The 26,331-nt window shown below is 39.8% G+C and overlaps 1 protein-coding gene across 1 annotated transcript; it reads left to right on the forward strand.

Moving 5' to 3' along the window:
- Window positions 1-49: 49 nt before the first annotated feature.
- On the forward strand, window positions 50-26,331 carry DPYSL4 (dihydropyrimidinase like 4). Its single transcript, XM_063307824.1, has 15 exons — window positions 50-394; window positions 4,848-4,888; window positions 7,504-7,629; window positions 8,436-8,620; window positions 9,670-9,834; window positions 11,213-11,274; window positions 11,379-11,459; window positions 14,522-14,590; window positions 15,769-15,889; window positions 18,413-18,569; window positions 19,648-19,789; window positions 20,202-20,372; window positions 21,843-22,022; window positions 24,270-24,441; window positions 25,672-26,331. The coding sequence occupies exons 1-15, from the start codon at window positions 50-52 to the stop codon at window positions 25,761-25,763; spliced, it is 2,109 nt and encodes a 702-aa protein (XP_063163894.1). The 3' UTR covers window positions 25,764-26,331.

Consider the following 26,331-nt stretch of genomic DNA (forward strand, 5'->3'; position numbering starts at 1 on the left):
TTTCCCGGCCCCAGTAGCCTTAAGAGGGTGGCCTGCTTCCCAAGCAGCCATGGCAGAGCGAAGAGAGCAGCAGCCGAAGAAGAAAGAAGAACTCCCAGCTTACTTCGCAGCCCTGGGTGCCAGCAGCCCCAAGCCCAGGCAGAAATACGGAGGCATGTTTTGCAACGTAGAGGGCGCCTTTGAAAACAAAACCCTGGACTTTGCTTCTCTCGGTTGCGAGAAAAGGACCGGCAGCCAGAAGCTCAACCGCGGGGCCCCCAGCCAGCAGTCCAGCGAATCGGAAGGGCAGAGTGAAGCCAGCAGCGGGAATCGAAACACTCCGCTCCTCACAGCTCCTCAGCCTTGCCCGCCTCCACTTGTAGTCCCGGAGCAACTGCCTAATGGTGGCCATCAGGTAAGGGGGAAAATAAGACACGGGGGATGGTCCTCATGGGAGGCGGTAAACTCTCTGGATTTCCCATTACCCACCTTCATTTGCCACTCCCCACCCCCGACTTGGCCCCTCTTTTTCAGGAATGTATTTAATGATAGGACATTCGAAACATGTCGGTAAACGCAGAAAAACCGGACCCCTCGTTCAAAACGAAGTTGCATTTTGCCACGGGTGTGTGTGTGTGTTTTGTGTCTGTCCGCGAAGTAGGCACCGCCACGGGCTACAGGGACAACAGCGTCTTTCCCCTATTGAAGAGTCACAATATGTAAGCCCCACTTCTTAAATCAGAAAGCGGTTTTAAATTAAAGCCGGGTCTTTTCCTCTTACCCTATTGATTGCACGTGATGTCAGGGAACAGCCTTAAAAAAAAAGTTGGGGGGGGCAGAGGCCAGGTGGCGATTGATTCTCCAGCCACTGTTACCTCTTTAAGCGGCTGGGGTAGGCTTCGCCGGTGTTCACTGCGAATGTGGCTTTTCTCTCGCAACCTCGGTCGGACGTCGCTCCTGATGGTGGGACTTTGGGGGTTCCACGTACATCCCCGCAGAAAGAGAAATAAGAACCAGTCACGTGTTTATTTTTGCAAGGCAAATACGAGAGGAGCGAATTTTGACTTCCTAACCTTTCCAGAGCAGCATTTGCATCTAAATCAACGGGGATGCTCAATAGAACCTCTCCCCCCACCTCTATCTGCTCTGACATCCAATCAGTGTGGCTTCTGTTTGTGAAACTCAGCGGGCGCTGACGGCTGATTGGCTGATTGTAATGTGAATGGAAGCCTGCTCAGGGATGGATAGAGACTAGTAAATCCTATTAAACATAGCGGGATTTATTTCTGGGTAGATAAGCATACGCTTGCAGTGTAAGATGTCGTTTAGGAAGTTTCGGCTGAGTCGTCGCGTTTATTCCCACTAAAGCTGAAAGTTATAAACGGGAAGAGAATAGGCGCAATACGCGCACCCCTTCGGCTTTAGCAACGCGCTTAACCGGCTTTCTGAATTAGCCTGTTTTCTGGCTTTGCGCAATCCGTCGGGCCTTCAACTTACCAGACGGGCTACGTTTATCCAGGACCCTAAGCCATCACCAACCCAAGTAACCAAGTTTAATACTAACCAAGCGACATAGGCTAGGCAAAAACGCCTTCTAGAATTTTTCGACTTGAAGTATTCTGCAAAGATAAGCTGTAACCACACACAAAAATGGCCCTCGTTTCCCTTTTGAAAGGTTACTTGAATGCAAAGAAAACTCGGGCGAAGGTGGAAGGGGCTTGAGTAGGGGAAGCAAAGAAACCTCTCTCATATTCTGATTTATGGCTGTTACTAAAGGGCGGACCAAATGACTCGGTGGAGAAGCGGAGGAGGGAGCTTTTTTTTAGAGAATTCTGCCTTAAGATTTCGAATACAAGGGGTTCAAAAGCAACCAAGATTCGTCAATACAATATAAATTCTGCGAGATTGCATATGATCTCCTCAAATCGCGTGTGGTTGTTGCTGATGCTCAAGAAAAGGAGATCCGGCTAATTGCCCCTTACAGCTCACTCTATTTTAACCAACTGTTGTCTTAAATGATGTATTCCTAGACAGTTGGGGGAAACAAAGCTCATGAAATAAAGCAGGAGCTCGGTTTCCATAAACGCGCATAAGCAAAAGATATCGCCGTGTGTAAATAGAAATCCTACCAAATCAAGGACCTACAGTTTCTAAGAAAACGGGTGACTTTCAGGTCGAGGTCTGAAATTTGGACCTGAAATTGAGGCGGCGGCGAAGTATCCCGCTCCAAAGCGGTGCCTACCACGCCTAAGCAAGCCGGTAACCCCAAAGGCCCCGTGGCACGCAGGGCCTGGCTGCCTCGCTCCGCCGGCAACCCGCCGCCTACAGTGGGCTCGGCCACGTGTTCTTTGTTGTCAAGCGAGGGGCGGCCCAGTCCTTTGTTGGGCAGGGAAGGGGCCGCGACTGTGGGCAACCCGCCCGGAGGGAGGCCCCAGAAGAGCTGTCTGGGGGCCCGTCTGCCGCCGGCGGAGGCGCGAGGGCGGAATGCTAATCAGGCAGCTGCTCGGAGAGGCTGAGGGCCGGCCGAGCAGGGGGAGCCACCGAGTCGCTCTCGCTCGCCCGCCAGCCCCCTCCCTCCCCCCTTGCCAGAACAATCCGCCAGCCAGGGAGGCGCGCGCGCAAACGCGCCGGTACACGGCAAAGGTCCTTCAGCTGGCGCCCGCCGCTGCTCGGTCTCCTCTCGCCCCGGAAAGGCCGCCCTGCCCTCCTTCCCACACAGTAGGCTCGGCCTGCGGGGAAGATGTCCTACCAAGGCAAGAAGAACATCCCTCGGATCACGGTGAGGTGCCGCAGCCCTGGCCGCTTTCCTTGCGTTGGGGAGGTCGGCGTCGACCTACACCGCCCTTGGCGGCCTTCCCTACCTCGCGGGGAACGGCGCTGGGCGGGGAGGCTCCAAAACCCGGAGCTCTGCTTCTCTGGCTCCCGCGAGGCTCGAAGGGCGCGAGGTGGGGAGGGGGCAATAGGACAAGGCCTCACTCCGCCTCCCAGGAGGCGAGGCTGCCGTTGCTTGCACGGTGGGGACGGTTTTGTTTCGACGCGCGGAGTAGAGGACGGAGGGGGCTGTTTAGGCTGGGTGAGCAGGAAGCGGACGCAGGAAGAGGCTGAGAGCGGAGCCAGGACCCCGCAAGGGCAGGCGCTTGCCCGACCACCCGACTGGGGGGCTGCACTCCTCTGTTCCCAGGGATCCTGTGCTTTTGGTCGTGGGGAGGCTCGCGGCCAGCGCCGCCGGGAACGCTTTGAAGCAGCTCAGCCAAACCTCCTGGAGAGGCTTCTCCGCTGCGTCTGGGCTTGGCTGGCTTGGACGGAGTTTTTGTCAGACTGATTCATCTGAGAAGCCCACCAGGCTGTGGAGCCCAGGAAAAGATCCTGAGACTGGGAGCCCAGATCACAGGAAGGAAGGAAGGAAGGAAGGACGGACGGACGGACGATATTGTCTCAGACCGTTCTTCCCCTGCTACGAATTCTTGTTGCCGTTTACAATTGCTTGGCTGAGTGATTCCTTCTCCGCCCTTTTAAACGCCGCCGCCGCCGCCGCCACACACGCGCGCGCACATACAATCTTTTAGAACCTTTAGAGAATTTTGGAATGTGTGAGCCAACAGTGGTCAGGTGTACAAGCGGAAGATAAAGAAGAATGTTTAGGATGTGTGTGTGAAGGAAGACTTCTGTCTGTCTTCTGTAAGCAAACTTGTGTCTTTTACCACAAGTACAGATTCTGAGGCCCCGCCCCACCCGCGGCTTCTAAAAGGCAGAGCAATTTGGTTCCTTAGCTAGGGAATTCCTCCCTGTTCAAGGCAATCAATGCAGGTGATTAAGATACCATTCTGAACAGATAAGCAATACAAGTGTTTATGCATCTCCTTTAAAAACCTCAGATTTCTTCACTGAACATGGCCTGTAGAGTGGAGTGTTGAACTCACCCTATCTAACCTGAGAGTATGGAAACAATAATGGGAAGGTGTGAAAAAACATTTTACATTGGGGGGTGTTATGCTTTTCTACTGAAAGTACCACATATAGAGTCTTAATTTGCTCTTTTATTTGGTGTAATTCCCACTGCAATCCTGAACTCCAGAAGGACTTAATAGTGTTTAGCTTCAGTTGGAGTCTCTTCATGATGGCTTATGGCTTACCGCGTTCTGAGTTTTGCTGATCATAAGATGACTCCCTGGTGGAATTAGCTATTTCACTTTTATTTGTAATGTCTAGATATCTGCCTTTATCCCATCTACTGTACTGGATCTCTACATAGTACAGGGTAGCTGTAATCCTGCAATAATTGACTGAGTGTAGGTTTATGAGTAGATATGCATAGAGTTGTCATGCTTATTTAACACAAAAGGTTCCAGGTGTAACATTAGACTGTTGTGTCAGAAGGAATCAATGTTTCATTGGCTATTATCAGGCATTCATTTCTTAGTACATCCCATATTTCTTCTGTCTCCTCTGTTTCTCCATCAGTGGGAGGAGCAGAAAATAATCACTTGCATCACTGTGCATCTGCATGCTTATATTTATAAAACAGTTACATAATGTTTATGGTTATTTTAATATGAGTAATATGTATACATTCTTTTCTCAGACTGAAGTCCTGTTCCCACTTATTTGAGAGTAATCTTAATTAAACTTGGTGGGGGTTACTTCTGAGTCTACATATAAAGGATTTTGATGTTTATAGTAGTATTTAATATACTTTTGAGTCTTTCCCTATATTATTTTTCTAACAGCTGCTAATTTATGCCCCACTGCTGACTTTTTAAAGGTATATGGGTAAGGATATTCACAGACTCACATACAGTAAATTGTGAATTAAATGAAAATTCAGAGTTATTGATAAACCTCCTCCTGGAGTAATATGTAATTTACAGGATTCTGAATCAGTTATGGAAAATGATGAGTCCATGCCAATGTGAGAACAGTTGTTCCCAAAGCTGCTTGGTATATTCCTTTGGAAGCTGAAGAGGGCTTGATAGGGGATAATTAGCTCCAACACCCCACCCCCAGGAATTCATTGGTCTAATCTTTTCTGGGTGAATCTAACCATTATTTTGGATCCTGGCCAATGTATTTGATTACATTCTAAGTCCTATAGAGTTGACTTTTAAGTGTATATTATCATAATTCATTTATGTATTATCAATTTATTCTTGGCTGGTGAACCATTGTTCTTCTAATGGTGCTATAACCTATAAACTCTTAAAATGCTTTAATGGAAGAGAGAGTTTATACCTTTTGCATGACCTCTCCATTGCAGTTCCCCATCTAATAATGTTAAATAACTTGGCTAGGTCTCTCTGCATTCACCCTTTTCCAGGGATGTTGCATCATTCCACTGCTCCTCCCTAGCAAGAATATTGCTTTAAGGGAATAAGAGATTTCTTACGAAGTAAGCTTTTGACTAAAGACTCTCCTGATCCCAACTGCTGTTCTTTGTTTAGCCGTGATTGAGCCAGAGCAAACCAGCTCTGGAAACCTGGGTTGAAAAGAAGCTAAGTAAATACAGGTTGACTCAAGGTATCTGGTTTTTCCCTGGTTGTTATTCCAAACAGAATAGTTGCTCAAGTAAGAGGCTCACTGCTCACAAGGGGAGAGCAGTGGAAGGTGGTCAATGAAGATTTTGATTGTAACCCTCAAATTATGTTTTCAAAATATACATGGAAAGCTACTGTTCACTTTTAACACAATAGCATGCGTTCTTCTCTGTATAAAAACCCTGAGTGGAGGGAAAGCATTCAGTGTAGCTCCTCCAGTGAAACTGAACCCTTATAGGTCTAATCTTAAGGAGGATGGAAGCAAAGCATTCAGGCCTTCCAAATCTTGTATTCTGGAAGGGTTAGATCCATCTTCCATGATTCAGGTTAGAGGCAAGGGGAACTTTAGACTATTATACCTTGAAGAAAAGGCAAATACAGATTAATTACTTTCCACACCTACATTTTTGGGTGAGTCTGCATCTAGGGGAATAAGCCCCATGTGACTATGAGACTAACTGAATAGCCCTATATCCATCTCAGTATAACAGGGAAGCCAGTGTTGGTTGATTGATTATGTTCCCATCAAGTCAGGGTCAACTCTTCGTGGCCACTTAGATAGGTTTTCTCTGTGACAAAGGCAAATTTACATGTGTCTTTACAATGCAATTTCAGTCACAAGACAATTTTTAACCATACTTTTCTGTGTGTGATAAAAATGGAGTTGTGTTAGAATAAAACAATCTGTTTTCTTTTTTGTATTGCTTTCTTCCTTGTGTAACAATTGATCGTTACCAGCTTCTGTGCTGTGTTATTTAAGAAAATTCTGTTTCTTTGATAGACGTGATGTTCTTTTAGAAGCTAGAACTGCCTGTGTCTATCTGTTCTATCAATTCATACCTTGGTTGATAAGTAAAGGTTACAGAAACTTTACAAGTTGCCAGTAGTCTCCTATCCCAAGCTAATAGCACCAGAAAAGGTCAGCCTGGAATTTCCATGTTCAATGATCATGGCAACAGAGAACATAGAAAGTGTGGTACTTTAACATTTATTTTCATCTAAGAAACAACATCAGATGAAAGAGAAAAAAATGTAATCATTTCAGTGAGGAAGAGCAAAGAAAAATAGGTTAGAGAAGTACCCCTCTTTGGCCCCTTTCTGTAACTATGTGACAGCCTGCATTGGTCTGATTCTTGTGATAGCCTTGGAGTGGTGGGGAGGCATGGAGAGAGAAGGAACAAAGGCTTTTCATGAAAAAACGATCAACCCTCTTTATTTCCAAGGCTGAAAAATGTAGAAAACCTCTCCATTTTTATTAAGAGCTGCCTGTCCAGCTCCATATCGTATAATAGAAATGTTGACAAGATTGATGAGGCAATCCTTAAAGTTCATAAATGAACATTTTTCAAATTGTAACTGGACAAATCACAAAGATGCCCAAACTGGTTTTGTTATTTGTACTTTTAAATAGAACCCATGTTTCAGATATGAAGAATGTGTCTATATTGCAGTCTATGCTCTACTTGCATCGGGTTTCTGAATAAATACCTAAAGTGGCCTTTGAATGAAACATCTGAAGTTATCTTGGAAATTTTTTTAAAGCAACTTTATTAAAGTTTCAGCATAAGATAAAATAGAAAAAGATTAAGGAAAGACTAAAAGAAAAAAGATAAACTAAAAAGTGCAGAAAGGAATAGAAATACAGAAAAAGGAATGACTTCCCACCTTCTCCAGCACAGATACTAATAAAAAATATATTAACCTCTTACTCTAATTTTAACTATAGTAAACATTTCTATAAACTATATCTGCCTAATCATCAAATCCCAAAATCAAAACTTCACTTTTTTCAGTGACAAGCAAAAAGTCCAAAAGCGGATTCCAAGTAGAAGTAAAGCTAGACAAGTTATTTTCTCTAATCAGTGTAGTCAGCTTTGCCATCTCTGCTAGTTTTTCAGAATTTGAAGACTTTATCTATATTGCAATCTATGTTCTACTTGCATCAGGTTTCTGAATATATACCTAAAGTGGCCTTTGAATGAAACATCTGAAGTTATCTTGGAAATGTTTTGTTTGTTTACTTAAATCAGACTGACCGGTTGCTCATCAAAGGAGGAAAGATTGTCAATGATGATCAGTCATTTTATGCAGATATCTTTGTGGAAGATGGTTTGATTAAGTAAGTTGGTGATTTGATTACATACATTTGCTTTAAAAAGTTGTATAATATATGATAAACAGTTGCATGATTTAAGCCTGTGCTGATATTTTTTTATGAATATAAAGTAATACATGAAGCATGTAGCAGCCTTCCCAAACCAGTGCTCTCCCATTGGTCATTGGTCATGCTGACAGGAATCCTAGGAGCTAATAGTCCAAATACATTTAGAAATCACCAGGTTGGAGAAAGCCAGCAGGTATTTGCATATAAGGAACTCTGGATCAAGAGTAATTTTAATGGACTTCATTTTGAATGCATTAGTTTGTAGCTGAGATTATAGTAATAGATGGGCATCTTCACTTGAACTTGAAACAGCAGGTTTACATTTTATCATTATAGATTGATTTGACCTGATGTTCCATTGAAACCCAAAATTCCCCACTATTTTCTACCATACCTAGATGGAAGCTAAAGTTTAGGAAAGCAGTATATTGCCTTCAAAAGAAATATGTCTATATCTTTGATGAAAATGTTGTTTCAAGATGGCACTTTTTCTCCATCTACAGTATGTATAGTGCCATACAACTGTGAGTGTGAGAAGTTTCTACATTTTGTAGTAATAAAAAAGATGACTAAAAGCAATACTGTGAACATCAGAAATATAACTTATTGAATTAAGCCTTAAGTTTCCATTGCATTTAGTGGGACAAGTCATTATTAGCTTGTTCCATCAATTTCAGTGCATTTCAGTTATGCTGAATATCTATAAAGTCTTGTTTCCCTTGAATGAAATTATTAAGGAGTATTTTTAATGTCATTTTCAGACAAATTGGAGAAAACCTGATAGTTCCTGGAGGTGTGAAAACAATCGATGCTTATGGCCAGCTAGTTATGCCAGGTGGAATAGATGTCCACACTAGATTACAGATGCCTTTGATGGGAATGACCTCGGCTGATGACTTTTACCAAGGCACAAAAGCAGCTCTTGCAGGAGGAACCACCATGATACGTATGTAGTCCCTTTGGCATGAACTTGGCCTGCTCTGGGCTGAACAATCACACAGTAACAAATTTACCTTTAGTGAGGGTTGTAACTCATACAACCAAGAAGACAGCTACAGTGTGCTTGGCTGAGCAGTCACTTCCATGAGAAATATAGGAAAGGTGAGATAGAGTTGTTAAGAGTTGGGCAGCATGCAAGTTTAATAAACTATTATAGTTGGTCACACAGTCAGCCAGCTGTTTAGATTGGATTTGGCATTTTTATCCACCTATCTAGTCCTTCCCAAGGAGCTAGGATAGGCAGGTGTTGTTTAGGGTGTTAAAGGTATCGTCACAGCATGTAAGCTGTTCCAAGTAAAGTTGCCTTTTGCAATTGACTGATGGTGATTTTGTCAATGCCAATGGTGTTCAAGTGGTGCTCCAGATGTTGTTGTTATTTTGTTTCAGAGTCAGGGTGCAATGTTGATGGTGATAGTGGGTAGAAACAGAGTTTAGAGATCCATAACCAGAGGTTCACAGAGTCTAGTCCAGAGTTGTACCATAACAAATAAGAGGCAGGGCTAGAAGGCAGGAAACCAGCAACATGCAGGTCTGGGAAAAATAGGGTGTGGCAGTGGCATAGAATGAAAATTGTCTCTGTCAGTACAGAGTTCAGACTCCAGAGTGTTCCACAGTTGTTTCAAGTCATCAAGCCTAGAATCTGAGAATAAAACAAAGCAAGGAGCCAGGAATGCGAGTCTGATGTTGGAGAGTTGTGTCTGATGGAAAGCAAGCATGTGGAGGCTATTCATAAGAAAGTCCTTCAATAATTCTGTATAGTAGAATTAAATGCTCATATTCTCACATTACTGTAATTCTTCAATGCCTTTGCAGTTTTGTTTTTGCTAAAAGTTGTAAAAGATTTCTGATGCCCATATATAATCAAGATATTTAGATTATTCTGAATGTATATGTATTTCAAAGTTTTGGCATGATGTATTCTTTGAACTGACAAGCATTCATCGGATTCTAGGCAATTAAATCCTTACTTTCAAATAAATGTATTTGTTTCTCAAGTTGATCATGTATTCCCTGATTCTGGAACAAACTTACTGACTGCCTATGACCAGTGGAAGGACTGTGCTGATAGTAAAGCATGCTGTGACTATTCTCTGCATATTGACATTACACGTTGGCATGAGAGTATAAAAGAGGAGCTGGAGGCTCTTGTCAAAGACAAAGGTAAGAAACAAAACTAAGTTTTGCATGAACTACCAAGTGATCAAGAATTATGACTCTTGTAACTTTCTACCTGCAAATAGTATCTCAAGGAAAGAGAGACAAGATATACTCACTGAGGAATGGGGTAATGGGAGTTGTCATCTTAAGCCACATCTGGAAGACATCAAATTGAGGAAGGATCCCCAGACAAGTGGTGCTACTATTCCATCAATAGTTTCCCTATGTGTTGGATTTGATTCTGGTTGTACTACAATACAGTAGTATAAGTATCCCAAAATAATTTTATTCTATTATGCTATAACCCTACATTTACTTTCCTAAGTACATTAGGGCTTACTTCCGAGTAAGTTGCATAGGATTGCAGCTTTTAGAGAATTATACTTACATTGAGTGGATACAGTCCAATCTTGGAAAGCTCCTCTGATTCCTAAAGCTTTCCTAGCTGCAAAGTGCCAAGGCAGAAGTAGAAAGCAGCAGAGTCCACGTTCAACTGGTGCATATGTATTTATTTAGCCATCAGGAAAGTCATGGAGGAAAAGGAAGCTTCAGGTCCAGAGCCACCCTCATTTTGCTCACTGCCCCCTGCCCTGCCCCTGTTTGAGGGCTTTGCAAGCTTGGGGATTCCTGATCTCAGAAGTGGGTAGCTCATACCAGATTTTCCCCTCTGAGATTGAAGAAGGGAATGTGATATATTCTGGAGTGCCTTAGGCTCTAAGGATTGCACCTAAATGCTTTTTTATTATAAAATCAGTCAATAGTTTTAAAAAATTGGCCACTTCTCTGACTAAAGCTTCTTCAAAAAACATTACTTGATCTGTAAGTGGTTATTTATTTATTTATATATTTAGTCCCTGCCCACCTCCTCCCATCGGGAGTTATGTTGCTGCTGGAATGGTCAAGGCCATTCTGAAGGTGGGTTAGGGCATCTGCTTTGGCTGATTTGATTGTGGAATTCAGAAGAAGACTTTGGGTATCATTTAACACAGATTACCCAAAGGATTGAAAAATATCATATTTCCTTAGAAGCCCTTCTGGTGAGCCCCTTCTAGGGAAAACTCAAATATTCTGTTTTGCCTGTTACCATTGGTAGAATGATTGCTGCAGTAAACCTATAATTATTTACATGCACATACTTGCCTATATAAATATTGTTCTACTGTAACAGTACCAGTAATAGTTAATTTGCCACTGTGGATTTTCTTCTGAGTAGACAACTTTATAATTCAAAACATAAACATGAGCATAGATTCTGTTTCATTTTTTTAGGTAAAGCCTTACGTTTTTACTATCTCTGAACATAAATAGCCAGGCTTTGTAACCTAGAAACTGTTGTTCTTATTTCAGTTGCAATCAGTAATCCACTTCTGTTTTTGTTAAGGTGTGAACTCTTTTCTTGTTTTCATGTCCTATAAAGACAAACTCCAGTGCACTGATGCTCAGGTAATTAAAGATAATGGAAGCACACCAATTTCAATGATATTATGGTACCGAAACTGAAACTATTAGATTTTAGGACTTGTTTTTCTCTCTCTCTTTCCTGGCAGATGTATGAAATATTCAGTATTATTCGCGAAATGGGTGCCATTGCCCAAGTCCATGCAGAAAATGGAGACATCATTGATGAGGTAGAAGAAGTGTTTATCGTAGTAGACATTTTCAGTTTAAAAAGGAAACAAGCCAGTGCAGATACATTTCCCCTTCTTACTTCTGGTATTCCATATAGAAGTTGAGATGGGCGTGGTGTGCGCAGCCCATTCTCTTTTTAGTTGGAAGCTTTCCACACATCCAGCTGAATCCCTAAAGAAGTCTGGCTCTTTAGATATTGATATTTGTCTGGTAAACACACACAGCCCCAGAGATCAGCACTCATCGGCATATATTAGCTCCATAATTATTTCAGCCATACGAGTTATATTTTGGGATGTGATATGGAGTCCTATATTGATATCTGCAGATGATAGTATTTATGGCTTGCTTATTTATTTATTTATTATCATGAAATAGAAAAGAAAAATATCTACTTTGAAATAGTGATAATACAGTGAGGGAAAAGGACCCTAGATTATACTAGTTAAACTAAGTGTAACTCGTGTCAATTACTGAAAAGAAAAGATCCATATAAGTATAAATACCTATATGGAATTAATTCATTTGCTGAGCTTATCATTAAATCTGGACCATACAGCAACCTAATGAGTCATATTCTCATGTATTGAGGACAAAGACTTTTCCAAAATAGGCAACAAACACATATCCTGGATCCATTCCTTAAAATCAGGAGAGTGACTTTCTAGTTACCTACAATTATCTTCTTTGCTGTACCCCAAGTACCCCAGTAAATATTTATTTATTTATTTATTGTATTTTTACACTGCCCATCTCGAAAATGACTCTGGCATACATAAATATTAAGGCATTTATGGACACTTTATCAGAAAGCAAGGATTCAGTGCCTCTTAAGCCAGGAACAATTTCTAACATTTGACGCCTTACTTTCCTCTTTTACATACTTCTTTGTTCCCATCCCTTCTCCTTCTAAGCCTGACCGCTCCTATGTGCACATGGTGGCAGACAAAAGCACAGCCATTTCAGTGAAATTCCCTTACCAGCTTCATGGCAGCTGATAGACCTTCCAGAGGCTAAGACAATGGCTTTAAAATACAAGAATGGCTTCTATCTCTTTAGCCCTTTAGTTTCATTGTTCCTTAACATATGTTTGGGGTATCCTGGACTCCATGAGGGTTCTGCAACTCACTGTGAGTCCTGCCTAGCCTACTTTTGGAGCTCAGAAAGAGTCTCCATTCTCATCTCTGAAAAGGGAAATGCATGGTAAATTTCAGGCTGAAATAATAAAGCAATGTTGGGTTTTAATTTATTTCTTATTTTACATTTTAAACGAGCTGTTTTCCAATGAGTTCTCTTCCTCTCATTTTATCTTTACACTTCCTTTTGAAATGGATCAAACTGGGAGATAGTGACCAACCAAAAATCACTCAAAGAGCTTTATGAATGAATTATCTGGATGAGACAACTATACAATTTTGGCATTTACCAGAGTATATAACATGAAGCATGAACACAATGTCTCTGGTTCAGATCTAAAGTTTTAGCATGAACTCTCCTTGTCATCAGTATGAGGGAGAAGATAATGGCCTTAATGGATTGCTGACATAATTCTTTGGCCGAGCCTTGTCCACAGATCTCAGCTCTTTGCTGATTGACTGCAAGTATCTACAGAGAGCCTTTGCTTATATCAACTATTTTCTGAGTACCCTTTGCCCCCTCTTCTGGTTGATTGTCACTCCTGCATTTTTTTATATGTGCCTTGAGTCTGTATTCAGGTAGTTTGAAAATTAGCCTGGAGTTGCCTCCCTCTGCTGTGCTTTTCCCTCCAACAACCCCGTCCCTGCATTGTAAAAGGGAAAGGAAGGAAATAAAATCCAACCTGTGGACTTGTAATCTGCTATACAGTATTTACATTGTGTATTACCAACCCGCTGTGAATGCTATTTGTTGTGCTACTTTTGCTGCGAGTTCCCAAACAACAGTCTCCCAAGGCCTGCAGTTTGGCATCCAACCATCTATTGCATTTAGACAGATCCATTTTCCTAACAAAAGAAGTCAGTATCTTGGGGCACCACAGGACTGGGGAATGGGTTAGGCTGTAGGCAGAGGTATGGACTAGATGATCTCCAAAATTATTGCCAAACCTTACATGCTAATGGTCCATCTCTTTTTTTAAAGGATGACATCACCCTACATGAGGCCCATTTTTCCTCTAGGGGTATTTACAGTTTGAAAATGATTTGGATGGAAGCTTCAGGCCTCATGCAGGCACCACATGTCTCTGCTGTTCATTAAAGCAGCCCCACTTTTGGGGCTTCTACTGTTTTAGAGTCACTGAATGGATTCCTTAAAGCAGCAGTGTTTCTTTTTCCAGCTTGTGCAGAAGTGTGAAAAATGGTATGTTATTTGAATGAGCAGCAGAGGTGCCACACTTATACATGATCCAAAGCATTTGTTTTGAATCATTTTTGATGCATTCACATTCCTACTCTTCAGTTACTTACTGAATTTCAGTGGCACAATCTTGGAGAAACTATAGGAAAGGAATTGAAAAGCTGCATCCATTTCACCTTTGTTTTAGCTGGAGATAATTAATAGAGACTTTGAACCTCGGATATTCATAAATCATGGGACTGTTCAACTAATATGTCTGCCCTCATTAAATTAGTGTCCGTAGGGGACCCTAATACATGAGATCAAGATCAAACAATTATGTTAGAAAATCAGTAGCTTATCTGTAATTAATCAGTTTGAAGTATATATTATGATTATTTTAGAAGAAGCTGTCCAATCTCTTATCCAAAAAAAGACTAACTTATAGTAAGGTCTCTAATAAACATATTGTAGATGTATCCATTTTCCTTGTAAGCCATCCTGCAGATTTCCCAAAGCACCTTGTTCCATATATTGTAAAACAGAATATAAATTATTTTGTTATTTTAGATCAGACATATCCAGAATTCTTTCTGGGAATTATAACAGTTGTAGTCTACATATCTAGAGAGCATCCAGCTGGGACAGAATGTTTTAAAAAACCAACGATTTTTAAAGTTTTACATTCTGCTAAAGATGCAATATCTGCACATCTTACTTATTATTCCTCCTGTATTTATTGATTTAGGAGCAAAAAAGACTATTGGAACTGGGGATTACTGGTCCAGAGGGTCATGTCCTCAGTCACCCAGAAGAGGTAATATTAGCTAGTCTCATAGAAATACTTAACTGTTTCACAAAATTAGCTTAAATTGGTAAATGCTCACCCACAAAATTGTATTAGTTCATTTGCAAAGTTCATAAGTTTTCAAGTTTCCAAGAAGCCTAAAAAGAAAGAAGGAGAGAAATGCAGTCCCACAAATTCAAAAGGACTAAAGTACTTTACACTGAACATACAAATCATATTTAAATGTACCCTACGCACATTTATGTAACTTTAGAAAGCTAGCATTTAGAAAGCTAGCTAGAAAAGAAATCTTACCTAACCTTTTCCTGGCATGCTAGTTTTCCATGCATTGAGACTTTTTCAAATGAAATTATGCTAAAATACATTATTCTCTTTCTGCACTGGTAAATTTCAGGAAAAACTATATTGGGTTGCATAATTGCACATTTGCACTCAATCTGGGAAAAGGACTTATTTTTTGTTGTAGTTTTACATATCAAACATGTATGCCACATTTTCCAGGCTAGCACAGCATTTCTCTGATTCCTTGTATATGATCCAGTGTTAGAGTCACAGGAATTGGTGCACAGTGAATTAAAACATCCCCACTGGTAATAGCACCATGGACAGTTCAAAGAATACATTGATGCCCCTGAATTGGGATCTCTATCTTTGTATATTATAGCTCTGGATCCAAGAACATGAAGTAAGGTTTCAGAATTTGAATGAAACCATACACTTATTGCACTAAACAAAAATAAAATTTAAAAGGGAAAAATTAATAAAAAATGTATTTCATAGACATTTTGATAACTGGGTTACAAGTTGTTAAACAAAGGGATGTTCCAAATGGCACTTAGAGGAGTGAAAAAATCTTACTGGTTTTAATTTTTCTGAGTGGCAGTGATCCTAATCCTGTTTTTAAATAGTACTTATACCTTGTATATGTACAGGAGATTTGCACTTCCCATTTGTTTAATACTGAGCTTCAGCCTGAAATCGTTAATGTATAACTGAATTATTCATGATTTCTAAAATCAAAAATACAAGGATCATAACACTAACTTTCCGATTTTTTTTTCTGGAATGGCAATTTTCCTGTGAGTGCAAATTAGAAGAAAAAGATCATGTTCTAGTGATTCTCTAAACATGCAGGTCTAGATGAAAGACATTTTGAAGTAGGTATCTGACTATTCATGTTTTCCAAGGTTGAAACAGAGGCAGTGTATCGGGCTATTACCATAGCAAAACAAGCCAATTGTCCCTTATATATCACAAAAGTTATGAGCAAAGGTGCTGCAGATGTCATAGCGCAAGCCAAGAGGAAAGGTAAGTACCATTTCCTATTTCCTTTTTGAAGAGGATTAGGACCTCATCTCTATACATATTTAAGCTGGAAATTAGGCTTGGAAAACAAAGAACAGTTTAGGTTACTGCTAAGTATGAGCTGAGTTGAGCTAAACTGAATTCCAGGAGTCTGGTATCCAGACTTCAGTAGGAATAGTGTTAGCAGCAGTAGTAGTAATAGTCATATAATACCTATTCATTCTAAGCTAAAGAAGGAGCCTACAGTTGCTATCCTATGCCATTCCTGTTTAACGCAATTCAGTTATTTCTCATCCTAAATACTTGTTTTGTTATGCATCAGCAAAAGGAAAATTGATTTGCTTTAAAACTTGCTATATAAACCATGACTGATGGAGAAATTGTTTGCTTATTTAATAGACAAACTCCTGTGGCATCATACTTGTTGTGGTGGTGTTCAACATTTTTCTTAATGATTCGGATAAAAAGGGGGATGCTTCTCAAATTGTAAATTAACTTTGTACATAATTCTTCAATTAAGGGGAAAAAATCAAGTATATAGGATGTAGAATACCTGCCCTGTTAATAGATGAGAAAATTGTAGTTGATCATAAGCTTAATGCCTAACTAGATGGCAGCATCTAGCCAAACTTAGATGATCTTATACAGCTAAACAGTGTTGGAATTAATTCAGCTAACTAAGTTGAAAGAGAGATCACTAGGAATTCCCAGGGCTGTAGACTAGACTGGAAAGTAAAAAAAAAAAAATCCTAGAAGAAAGCAGTGGTAAACCATTCCATACTGTTCCCCATAAAACTACCTAAATATATTCATGAGGTCACCAAGAGTTAGGCTCAATGTGAAGGACACTTTCCCTATTACAATCAAGTAGAAATCACCCATATGACATGGCTGTTAAAAGGCCAGTGCCAGTTTAGGTGATATTTGTAGGCTGTCTGTGACACTGGCAGACTGGAGTCAGTGTAGAAGGTTGGAGGAGAGTTGGGAGGAGCAGTGCTGGTGGAGAAGAAGAGCAGGTTTTGTAAAGTAGTCACTAAGTTTTAAAAAATGATTGAGGGTAAAAAGCTAATTCAATGCTGGAAGTAAGGGACTGAAGACATGACAAGTATACTTAGTGGGGGGGAAAGTAACAGATAAAGAAACAAAAGGTTAATATAATCATGCTGTCTTTGTAACTCTTAAAAAAACTACACTATGACCATTCATACAAGAACTTCTGTCTGAATGTAAAAAACAACTATTGACTGTTATAATACTTCATCTTCACTGAAGCTATAAATACTGCTTCTTTGGGAAAGCTAGATTCAGAGATTCTGCTGTTAAAAGTATGATTTCTTTTTCTTACCCAGAAAAATAACTTTGGTAGCCAAGTTAAAGAATCCAAAGATCTGCAAGCTGTAAAATAAAAAGGGGAAGCTCACTGGAGCAGCTGAATGGGGGGTGGGGTGTCTTAAGAAAATGCTATATTCCCCTTCACTGGACGTGTTCAAGTAGAGGCTGGACAGCCATTTGTCAGGGATGCTTTAAATTAAATTCCTGTTCTGAGCAGGGAGTTGGACTGAATGATCAGAGTAGCCCTTCCAATGCTATCATTCGCTGGGTTGAGTAATATATTGAGTATTTATTGGATAATACAATATAACCACTGCTCATGCCCCCCCCCCCGCCACCCATCTATTCTATTACAGTTCAATTCTGTAGAATACCATAGGTCTGGTCGTAATGAACCCACTTTGAACAGATTTATCTGCAGCTATCTTGAGCCTAAATTAATTAGAACTAATTACTCTCCAGGTGTTTGGAAACTATGAGTAGTTTCCTATTATGTTAAGAGTTTTTGAATGAAAAAAAAAAAGAGGATCCAGACATCCACATCTATAACGTGCATAATTCTTCAGGAGATCAAGCAAAACTGCTAGCAATGCATTTTGATTTTCTTTTAGAAGTGAAGTTGAAATAACTTCGTGCTTTTTACCATCCTCAGCAGTGGCAGGCCTTTTATACGCTAAGATGTTGTAGGCAAGATACTGTCAAATTGTCACATTATCTTTAGTCTCCTTCCTATTTGAGAAGCCCTAAGGTCCAGAAATGTCGGCTTTTGTTAAAGCAAAGACATACCTTCCCTACCTGAAAATCTTTCCCTGTTCGCTTTTCTGAATAGATTTGTCCCTAGTGATTTGCTGATTTGGTTAAGGTCCCATCCACAAAGTGCCATTCACTTAGAATTGGAACTTGACTAGCACAGGATTTTTGTTCGTGTGTGTGCTTTTTTCCTGGCACATGTTTTCAAGGTATTTCCCGTTTTCAAGACTTCAGACTGCATATATTTACTGACTCAGCAGGTTTCTTCTGTAAATATGCTTCTTTTTTCCATGAGGCATGCAAAGAGGACAAGGGTTGTGTATGTCAGAAAGACAGGAGCAGTCTCCTCCCACCAAACATCCAGCACTAGAAGGTACATCTAGTTGGGAGAGACTGCATCCAGTTTCTCCCCAGGAATAATCAAACACTCAATTATGTCTTTAGGCACAATTGTATATGGAGAGCCCACTACAGCGAGTCTTGGTACAGATGGCTCACATTACTGGAGTAAGAATTGGGCAAAAGCAGCAGCCTTTGTCACATCTCCACCTATTAGTCCAGACCCCACAACACCTGATTATCTCACTTCACTCTTAGCCTGGTAAGTCATTTTCTCAATCTGCCAAACGAAAGGCGATTTTAATGGGAAGAACTAATGCAGGGGTTCCCAACCTTTTCTAAGCTGGAAGACACATTTGAAATCCTCAGAGCATGCTGTGGACAGTCTCACAGAATGGGTACCTTGGAGTAAATAAAGCATTTGCCCAGTCATGAACTGCTGAGGTTGAGAAACGTTGGTCTAGACTCTTGGGACTCCTTCTACTAACTCAAGCTTGATTTTTTTTTTCTGGGTGATTGAGAATGCTTCCAAAGTATTGAGCTTCATCTACTTATTTTACTTTTTAAAAACATTTGGGGGATTCATTAGAGGCCCCAAGACATTCTTGGAAATAACTAAATAAATAAAGTTCAAAGCTGGTGCTTATTTGCAGAATACCAACTTTCCACTTTTTTTTTTTTTGGTTAATTAAGAGACATTATTTTGAAAAATATCAGGTGGAGCAAGAAGCCTATCCAGAGCCCAAGAGATCTTGGTGGGCACCCCGGAGAGCAGGAAAATAGTGTAATAGGAGTCTGAGAAATTCTCCTCTTGGGATCTAGCTGTCAGCAACCAGTTGGCAGATCTTGAAGGCATGGTATCCTCTGGTGTGGCCATAGCTTTGAAATCTGGTATATTGTATTATTGCAAAGGTATGAAACTCCTTAAGAGCATAGGGTTATGAATAAGAAGCATTTGTGAACACCTATTTTTCATTGTACAGTCCTCTCTGCAGCCTCCCTGGCTTCCCTCCCTTTAATTAAATCCAAGAGAAGACAACATGAGGGAAGTTCTCCAATCTGCTTATTCAGACTAGGAATTGCAGGCAGCTAGGAAAACTATAGATTAGTGAAAAGATGTGGGTCTTACCACCTTTCAGCTATGAAGTTCAAATCTACTACCAGAAGAAATTCTGAATAAATTATACTGTACTTTTAAGAATTAAGCAAGAAAGTTTCTTTTTTCTTTGTTTTCTACCTCTGAGAATTCAAATCAAATTTCAGAAGTGACCTAGATGTTGGGTGTGATCAATCATGGAGCCTCTGTTTTTGTTTACTGATTTGACATTTGTTTTAATTAGTGGGGATCTTCAAGTGGTGGGCAGTGCTCACTGTACTTTCACCACAGCACAGAAGGCTGTTGGAAAGGATAACTTCACTCTGATTCCAGAAGGAACAAATGGTGTTGAAGAACGAATGTCAATAATTTGGGAGAAATGTGTGGTAAGTTTGGCAGAAAAAAGTTTGTTACAAAATAATGAAATGAAGACATTTTCTGTTGTGACTTCATCATTTGCTACTGACTGTACAGGGGTTTTCAAACTTTAATCCTTGGGAATGATTAACCCCTTTCAGGATAGAAGCTCCTAAGGCAAATTCAAGGGTGCACATTCAGTATATATGAGGTCTTTGGTTGCCATTAGCATACCACTTGAATTAAAAGATTAGAAAGTGAAGCTATGGGATGCGTGATTTTTATTTCATGAATTCATAACAAATATGTATCATTTTTAGACTAATAATTAAAATTATTATTTTCTTCCCACATCGTATTTTCTTCTCTGGCCTATTTCTCTCTCTCTCTCTCTCTCTCTGAACACGCACATACACACCCACACACACACCTCATTTCTAGGCAGCAGGGAAGATGGATGAAAATGAATTTGTAGCAGTGACCAGTACTAATTCTGCCAAGATTTTCAACTTCTATCCCAGGAAGGGACGGATTGCTGTGGGTTCAGACGCTGATTTGGTTATTTGGAATCCTAAAGCTACAAAGATCATTTCTGCAAAAACTCACAACTCGGTAAAAACAAACAATAATTAAAAGTTTTATCTTTCATTGGATTAGAAGTTTCATGGTTTATACCAGTCACTATTGTGATAAGATGTGACTCAGCTTGCTAGTTTTTCTGTCATCTTCTGCATCAGTAGCTTTAACAGTGTTGATTCTACCTACAAATTACTAGGTATGAATTACAGCCTTAGTCTACAGTTGAAATGAGCATCCCTAACTTTAGTTGCATTATACCTATTCACTGATAGTTTTTTTCTTATTCATAGCTATATCCCTATTTGTTAATATTATTTTGTTATGTGGGTATTTCTTTTTGGGAAAGGTTGGGTATAAATTGTAGAAAGAATGATTAATTTCAGTCCCATTGCTGAATTTCAGAAGGTGCGTAATTTAGGTGTGGCATACTGATCCATCTCGCTCAATCCTGTCTCAATTAACTGGCAATTCTCAGGGCTTCCCTTGTAGTGCCAGGATTTAATCTGTGCCTGTCTGAACTTGGTCTTTTTACTCTTACGCAAACAGTTACAACCCTTCCCCACTGCTCCTCCACAGAGCATCAGGCTTCTCAAAGGAGCATCCCAACTAGGCTTGGGCCAAAAGAAGTACAAAGCTGCAGCAGTGGTATTCTGGGAGAGCATCTTTAGGCTACTCAGAGGTTTGACTCAACATCTATTAAAAATTCTATCTCTGTAGGGAAATTAAAATCAGTTCAGTTGTAATACATTAGAAAGTGAAGCTAAACCAAGCTGTGTGGTATTGGCCTGTTCATGAGTCAGACTGCCATTAGTTGGGGGGAATGTGGCATTGGATGCAAGTCCTACCTCCAATTTCTCATATATTTGATTGCTTAAAAGGATCTTCATGTGAATAAAGATATATATTAATTCATCTGAGTCCCCTTCCCTATGACTGGGAATCCTGCCTTGTCTGGGGAGATAGTATTTGATGTCCAGGTGTTTACATCTATCAGTGGTTTTAAATTCAATCTATGGAATTAGGGCTTTCAACCATTTCCTTTGTTCTTCTGTCAAGTCTCTCATGTTTTTGAAAGCTATATAAAACAGTTTTTACAAACAAATACTTTGTTGGGCGATGCATATACTGACCAGTTGATATACATCATCCTTGAATCATATGAAAATACTTGAATTGATGAAAAGTATTTCATACCTTGCCACATCTAATATATACAGAGTCTAATGCTGTGTCTCAGATTGGTCCAGCAGCGTGCATAAGCCTAATGTAAAAGACTGGCTAACATCTGCAGTGCCCTGCATACAGCTTAAAGTTACATATATTCACAGTATAACTTGGAGAATACCACATTTACAAGGTTGTATGTACCTTTCCATCACTGAGTGTATGTTTTCCCTGTCTTTGTTTGAATGATGTGCATGGAGATTGGTGCACTCAGTTCTGTGATTTTGCTTGAATATTAAGCTGAAGCTGGCTGAGAGCCTGTTATATTTGTTTTGCCAGAATGTGGAATACAACATATTTGAAGGAACCGAATGTCATGGTGTCCCTACAGTGGTTATATGTCAAGGGAAGGTTGTATTGGAGGATGGAAACCTCTTTGTCGCCCCAGGTGTTGGCCGTTTCATTCCTCGAAAGACATTTCCTGATTTTGTTTACAAAAGAATAAAAGCCAGGAATAGGGTGAGAATTTTTCTATATGTGAAATTTATTTCATTGTTGGCTAAGTGTCGCATGTGTGCAACATCAAAAGTGTGGGACAGAGGATTGAGAAGAAGCTGTCCAGGTAAATCAGATCCATGGTGTTTGATTAAGGTTCTTAAGAATAATTGGCTGTTCTTCACATACTTCTAAATTTTCAATTTTCTGAAAAAGATGTTATGCCCACGTGCCAGACTCCATGTTTTGAATGATAATGTACCTGTGGAATATATTGCTGCCCGTAATTTTTGGCTGAAGAGAAAATAATGCACTGGATCCAGAGTAGAAGATCTTATCTTATCTGATGGCTCAACCTTGACTAAACTCAAGATTCTTGCACAAGAAATGAGGACAGAAATCCAGTGGATTTTTCCATTTATTCAAAGCACTGGGTGATCTCTTGCTTAGTCTTGAGGCAGCTAACACGCAGGCTGTTTCCTCAGCTCTCTTGCAGAGTGTTGCTTTTCACAAAACAATGGCTTTGATTGAGAGAGGTGGTTTGCTCATTTATGAGGTAGACTAGGCCAAGAAATGGTGGCTGGGTTCATACAGCAATCTAAGACATTGTTTGCTAGTACTCTGCAACACACTGAGTCAAAATGAAGCAAACTATTATGGTTTAGTACAGTATGCAAGCTAAGAGTACAAAACCCTATTGCCATCTTGAATTTTACATTTTATATCTGGTATTTTTATATTTTTATTGGTATTTATGTATATTTATATTGTATTTTTATATTGTACTGTTTTTACTGACTGTTATTTTATTACCTGTAAGCCGCCCAGAGTCGTCGTATATGAGATGGGCTGCAGAGAAATTTGATTGATAAATAAATAAAATAAAATAAAATAAAATAAAATAAGAGAACCTAGCCAGAAACTGGATGAAGATCAGTGAGCTTCATAGTTAAGCAAAGATTTGAATTTAGGATTCTCTTTCCATGTTTCCATTACCAGTCTTCTGTTCATGCATCCTCACCCTTAGATATTCAGTGGTTAATTCTGTGTTATGTAGAAATCTGAACTAGCATGATATGACCTGTGGCTATCCTCTGAACCAGCTTTCAAAATTTAATTTAAGAAGATAAAATCCCAGCTTCTGATTTGTCTGCCTTATTGGTGTTTTTATTTTGATCATCATGTACAAAAGAGTCAAGCTAGAGAAAGTGCAGGAGGGGGAAGCACCACTTCCACTCCAGCTAATGTGCTTAACCTCTGGACCCTTTGCTGAAAATTGAACTGCTTTGGGCTGGCTTGCTGGGAGTATGTACTATACAATAAATATGTAAAATAAAATAAAATTAGTGCTCTTGAAAAAAAATAAACCATTGACCATATTCACACAACAAAACCTAACAGTTGCATTTGTACCATATGCTTAGCTTGATTAATGGCTGGTATGTGAAAGTGTTTATGTGTTGCACAGCTTCCCAGAAGACGGTGGCAGGACGCTTCTGTATTGTAGCCATGAAAATGACGTGGTGTACTCTATGAAGCCAGAAAATGGGTTATTTCAGTTACCAGCTTAAGCGGGTATAAATGCAGCCAATGCGTCATTTAAGAACTAATGTTCTGCAGACTATGCATCTGAGAAGACAGTGTGGTGTAGTAGTTAAGGAGCAAAGTTACCCATGTCCTAGTCCATCCTCACCCATGGAAGCCTGCTGGCTGACCTTGGGCCAGTTGCTTTTTCTCAGCCCAACGGACCTCATTAGGTGGTGGTTGTGGGATGACATAGGAGGGAGTGCTCTGTCCACTGCCTAGCACTACTCAATGAAAAGTGGGACATAAATCTGATAAATAAAATCCTATAACTGGGCTCCAAATTGGGCAATCAATTTGATTGCTTTTTATTTTAATTTGGGCAGATTGATAGTCCAGGTGCTTCAGCCAATTATTTCTATTCCTTTTCTTGGCCCCTTAATAACATCCTGAAAAGCCAGACATTAATACATAAGAACATGATAAAAATTATGCTCCTCGGTGACTAATATTCAGAAACATGATAATAGCTCTTGATAACATGAATTCATCTACCTCCTTTTAAACTATATAAATTATTAGTTGTAGAACATTCCATAGGCAGGGATGGAATATAGGTATGTATTTGTTAAAAACTGCATTAACTTTGCTTAATTTTGAATCCTAAATGGCTTACTCATAAAGATGTCCATGGAATTCTGGCAAACCCGTTCTGTAATTACTCTCCCTTTTATTGTGTGTTTATAGTTGGCTGAAATCCATGGTGTTCCTCGGGGGCTTTATGATGGACCTGTTCATGATGTCATAGTAACTGCGAAAACTGTGGCTCCAGCTCCTGCTTCAAGGATAGCTACATGTTCAGGCAAAATACAGGTTCCACCAATCCGTAACCTTCATCAGTCAGGCTTCAGTCTGTCTGGTAAGTCAAGTTAAAAAAAAAAAAAGACCGAAAAATTGAGGTAATAAAGGAATTGTCAAAATGAGAGCCTACTTTTATCTTGTAGATCATCAGGGCCTCTCGTCTCATTTCATATCAGAAGTGCAGGAAATAGAAAGGGGGAAAGTATTAATTAAAAGTTAAAAAGTTAAAAACATTTAATACAAATATAAAATTTATACAACTCTAGCCCAATGCCGGGCCACATTGATGGCAGAGGTATTTCCAATCAATGAGTCACTCTGTGTGCATGTCAGTCCCAAAGGGCACAGTAAAAGATGGGTGGTTGTTTGAATATTGCCGCATTTGCAGCAAATGTCCTTGCCCTCAGGGAGAAATCCCCATTTTCCCATATAATCTTTAGTTCTGGCCAAACCAGTGTGCAATCTGTTTAAACATCTCTAAACCTTCCACTCCTCCTCCAAACTTCCAGGCAACTCCTCAAGTGATTCTATCTAATTATGAAGATGTTTTACTTGAGATTTCCATCTTTTTAATCGTTCTGTTTGAGGTGTAGTAGCAGTCTCCTCAGCGCAGTCTAAGAAGCTCCTTCTTGACTTCAATCTTTTTGTAGGAGATACTTGGCCAAATAATGGGTGTGCCGGATCACGTAACACCTTTCCATTTTCCACGCCTTGTGCCTCACTCCTTCTAATGCCTGGCAGGGCTATTCCCGCCAGGATATATAATTTATCAAGTGGAGTCGGGTGTAAACATCCAGTAACAATGCGGCATATGTCACACTCAGGGCCTGACTTACTTAAATTAACTTCTACAAGATTTCCCTTTTTTGGTAGTTCCTTGTATTTGATTAAGGACTGGAAAACTGAAGGCTTTTTTAAAAACATTTCTTCACATCTGAATATGAAGACCTAATTTCCAAAAGATGATTTCAGATGAATTTGGCAAAATCATCTGTATTATTTTTAATTTTCAGCCTTGATTTATTTGGTTTCCTTTGTCAGCCTAAACGTGTTTGAGAGGATAATTCTATGCAGTCTAATCAGAAATAGGACTAAATAGGGCTTACTTTTGGAGATAGATAGCTGGATGGATCGATGGACCGAGGGACAGTAGTTGCAGGCCCAATTGACTTTTGTTTAATTGTTTATCACCCATGTAATTGCAATTATAAGACCATCCTGTATGAATGAATACATGTCTTCATTTAATTTATTTACATGTAGACAATCTATTATATATCTCTTCTAGGATCTCAAGCAGATGACCACGTTGCGAGACGTACTGCGCAGAAGATTATCGCACCCCCAGGTGGACGCTCCAATATTACATCTCTGTCATAATTCCAGGCTAAAAATATGTGCATATAACCTTAATTATAACTGGCCATGACCACCCACTTTTAAACACCATTGCCTAAATTTCCCATTGGTATCAATGGAACTTAAAAGAACATCTCTACGGCCTTGATTTCTACTAGGATAGATGAATTATGGAGGTGCATTTAACATTCCTTTTGAGATACATATAATTATGAAAAGAATCTGCCTTGTTTACACTCCCCAAGTACCTCTTTTTACTGGAAATATTTGGAAAATAGATTATTTTACACTGCCAAATTAAAGGGCTTGAATGTGAGTCTACAACAAAGGAATATGAAAATGACTTGCCTTGTTACTCAGGATAAAATTTCCCACCTTTTCTTCTTTAAGTCAAAACAATAAACATACCCTTCCCCAATGTATAAATCTCATAAATCTCTGTAATAAATACATCCCCTGCTTTCCACCAAATCTTCAAAAACATGCCTGCAATTGTACAGATTTCTAATGAAAAACTTTCTGAAGTGCTAGCTGTGAATTAGGTTATATCCAAGGCATACCTGAATACATGTTTTGGATTTTCTACCAA

Source organism: Candoia aspera, chromosome 6, assembly GCF_035149785.1.
Source record: "Candoia aspera isolate rCanAsp1 chromosome 6, rCanAsp1.hap2, whole genome shotgun sequence".
Taxonomy (NCBI): Eukaryota; Metazoa; Chordata; class Lepidosauria; order Squamata; family Boidae; genus Candoia; species Candoia aspera.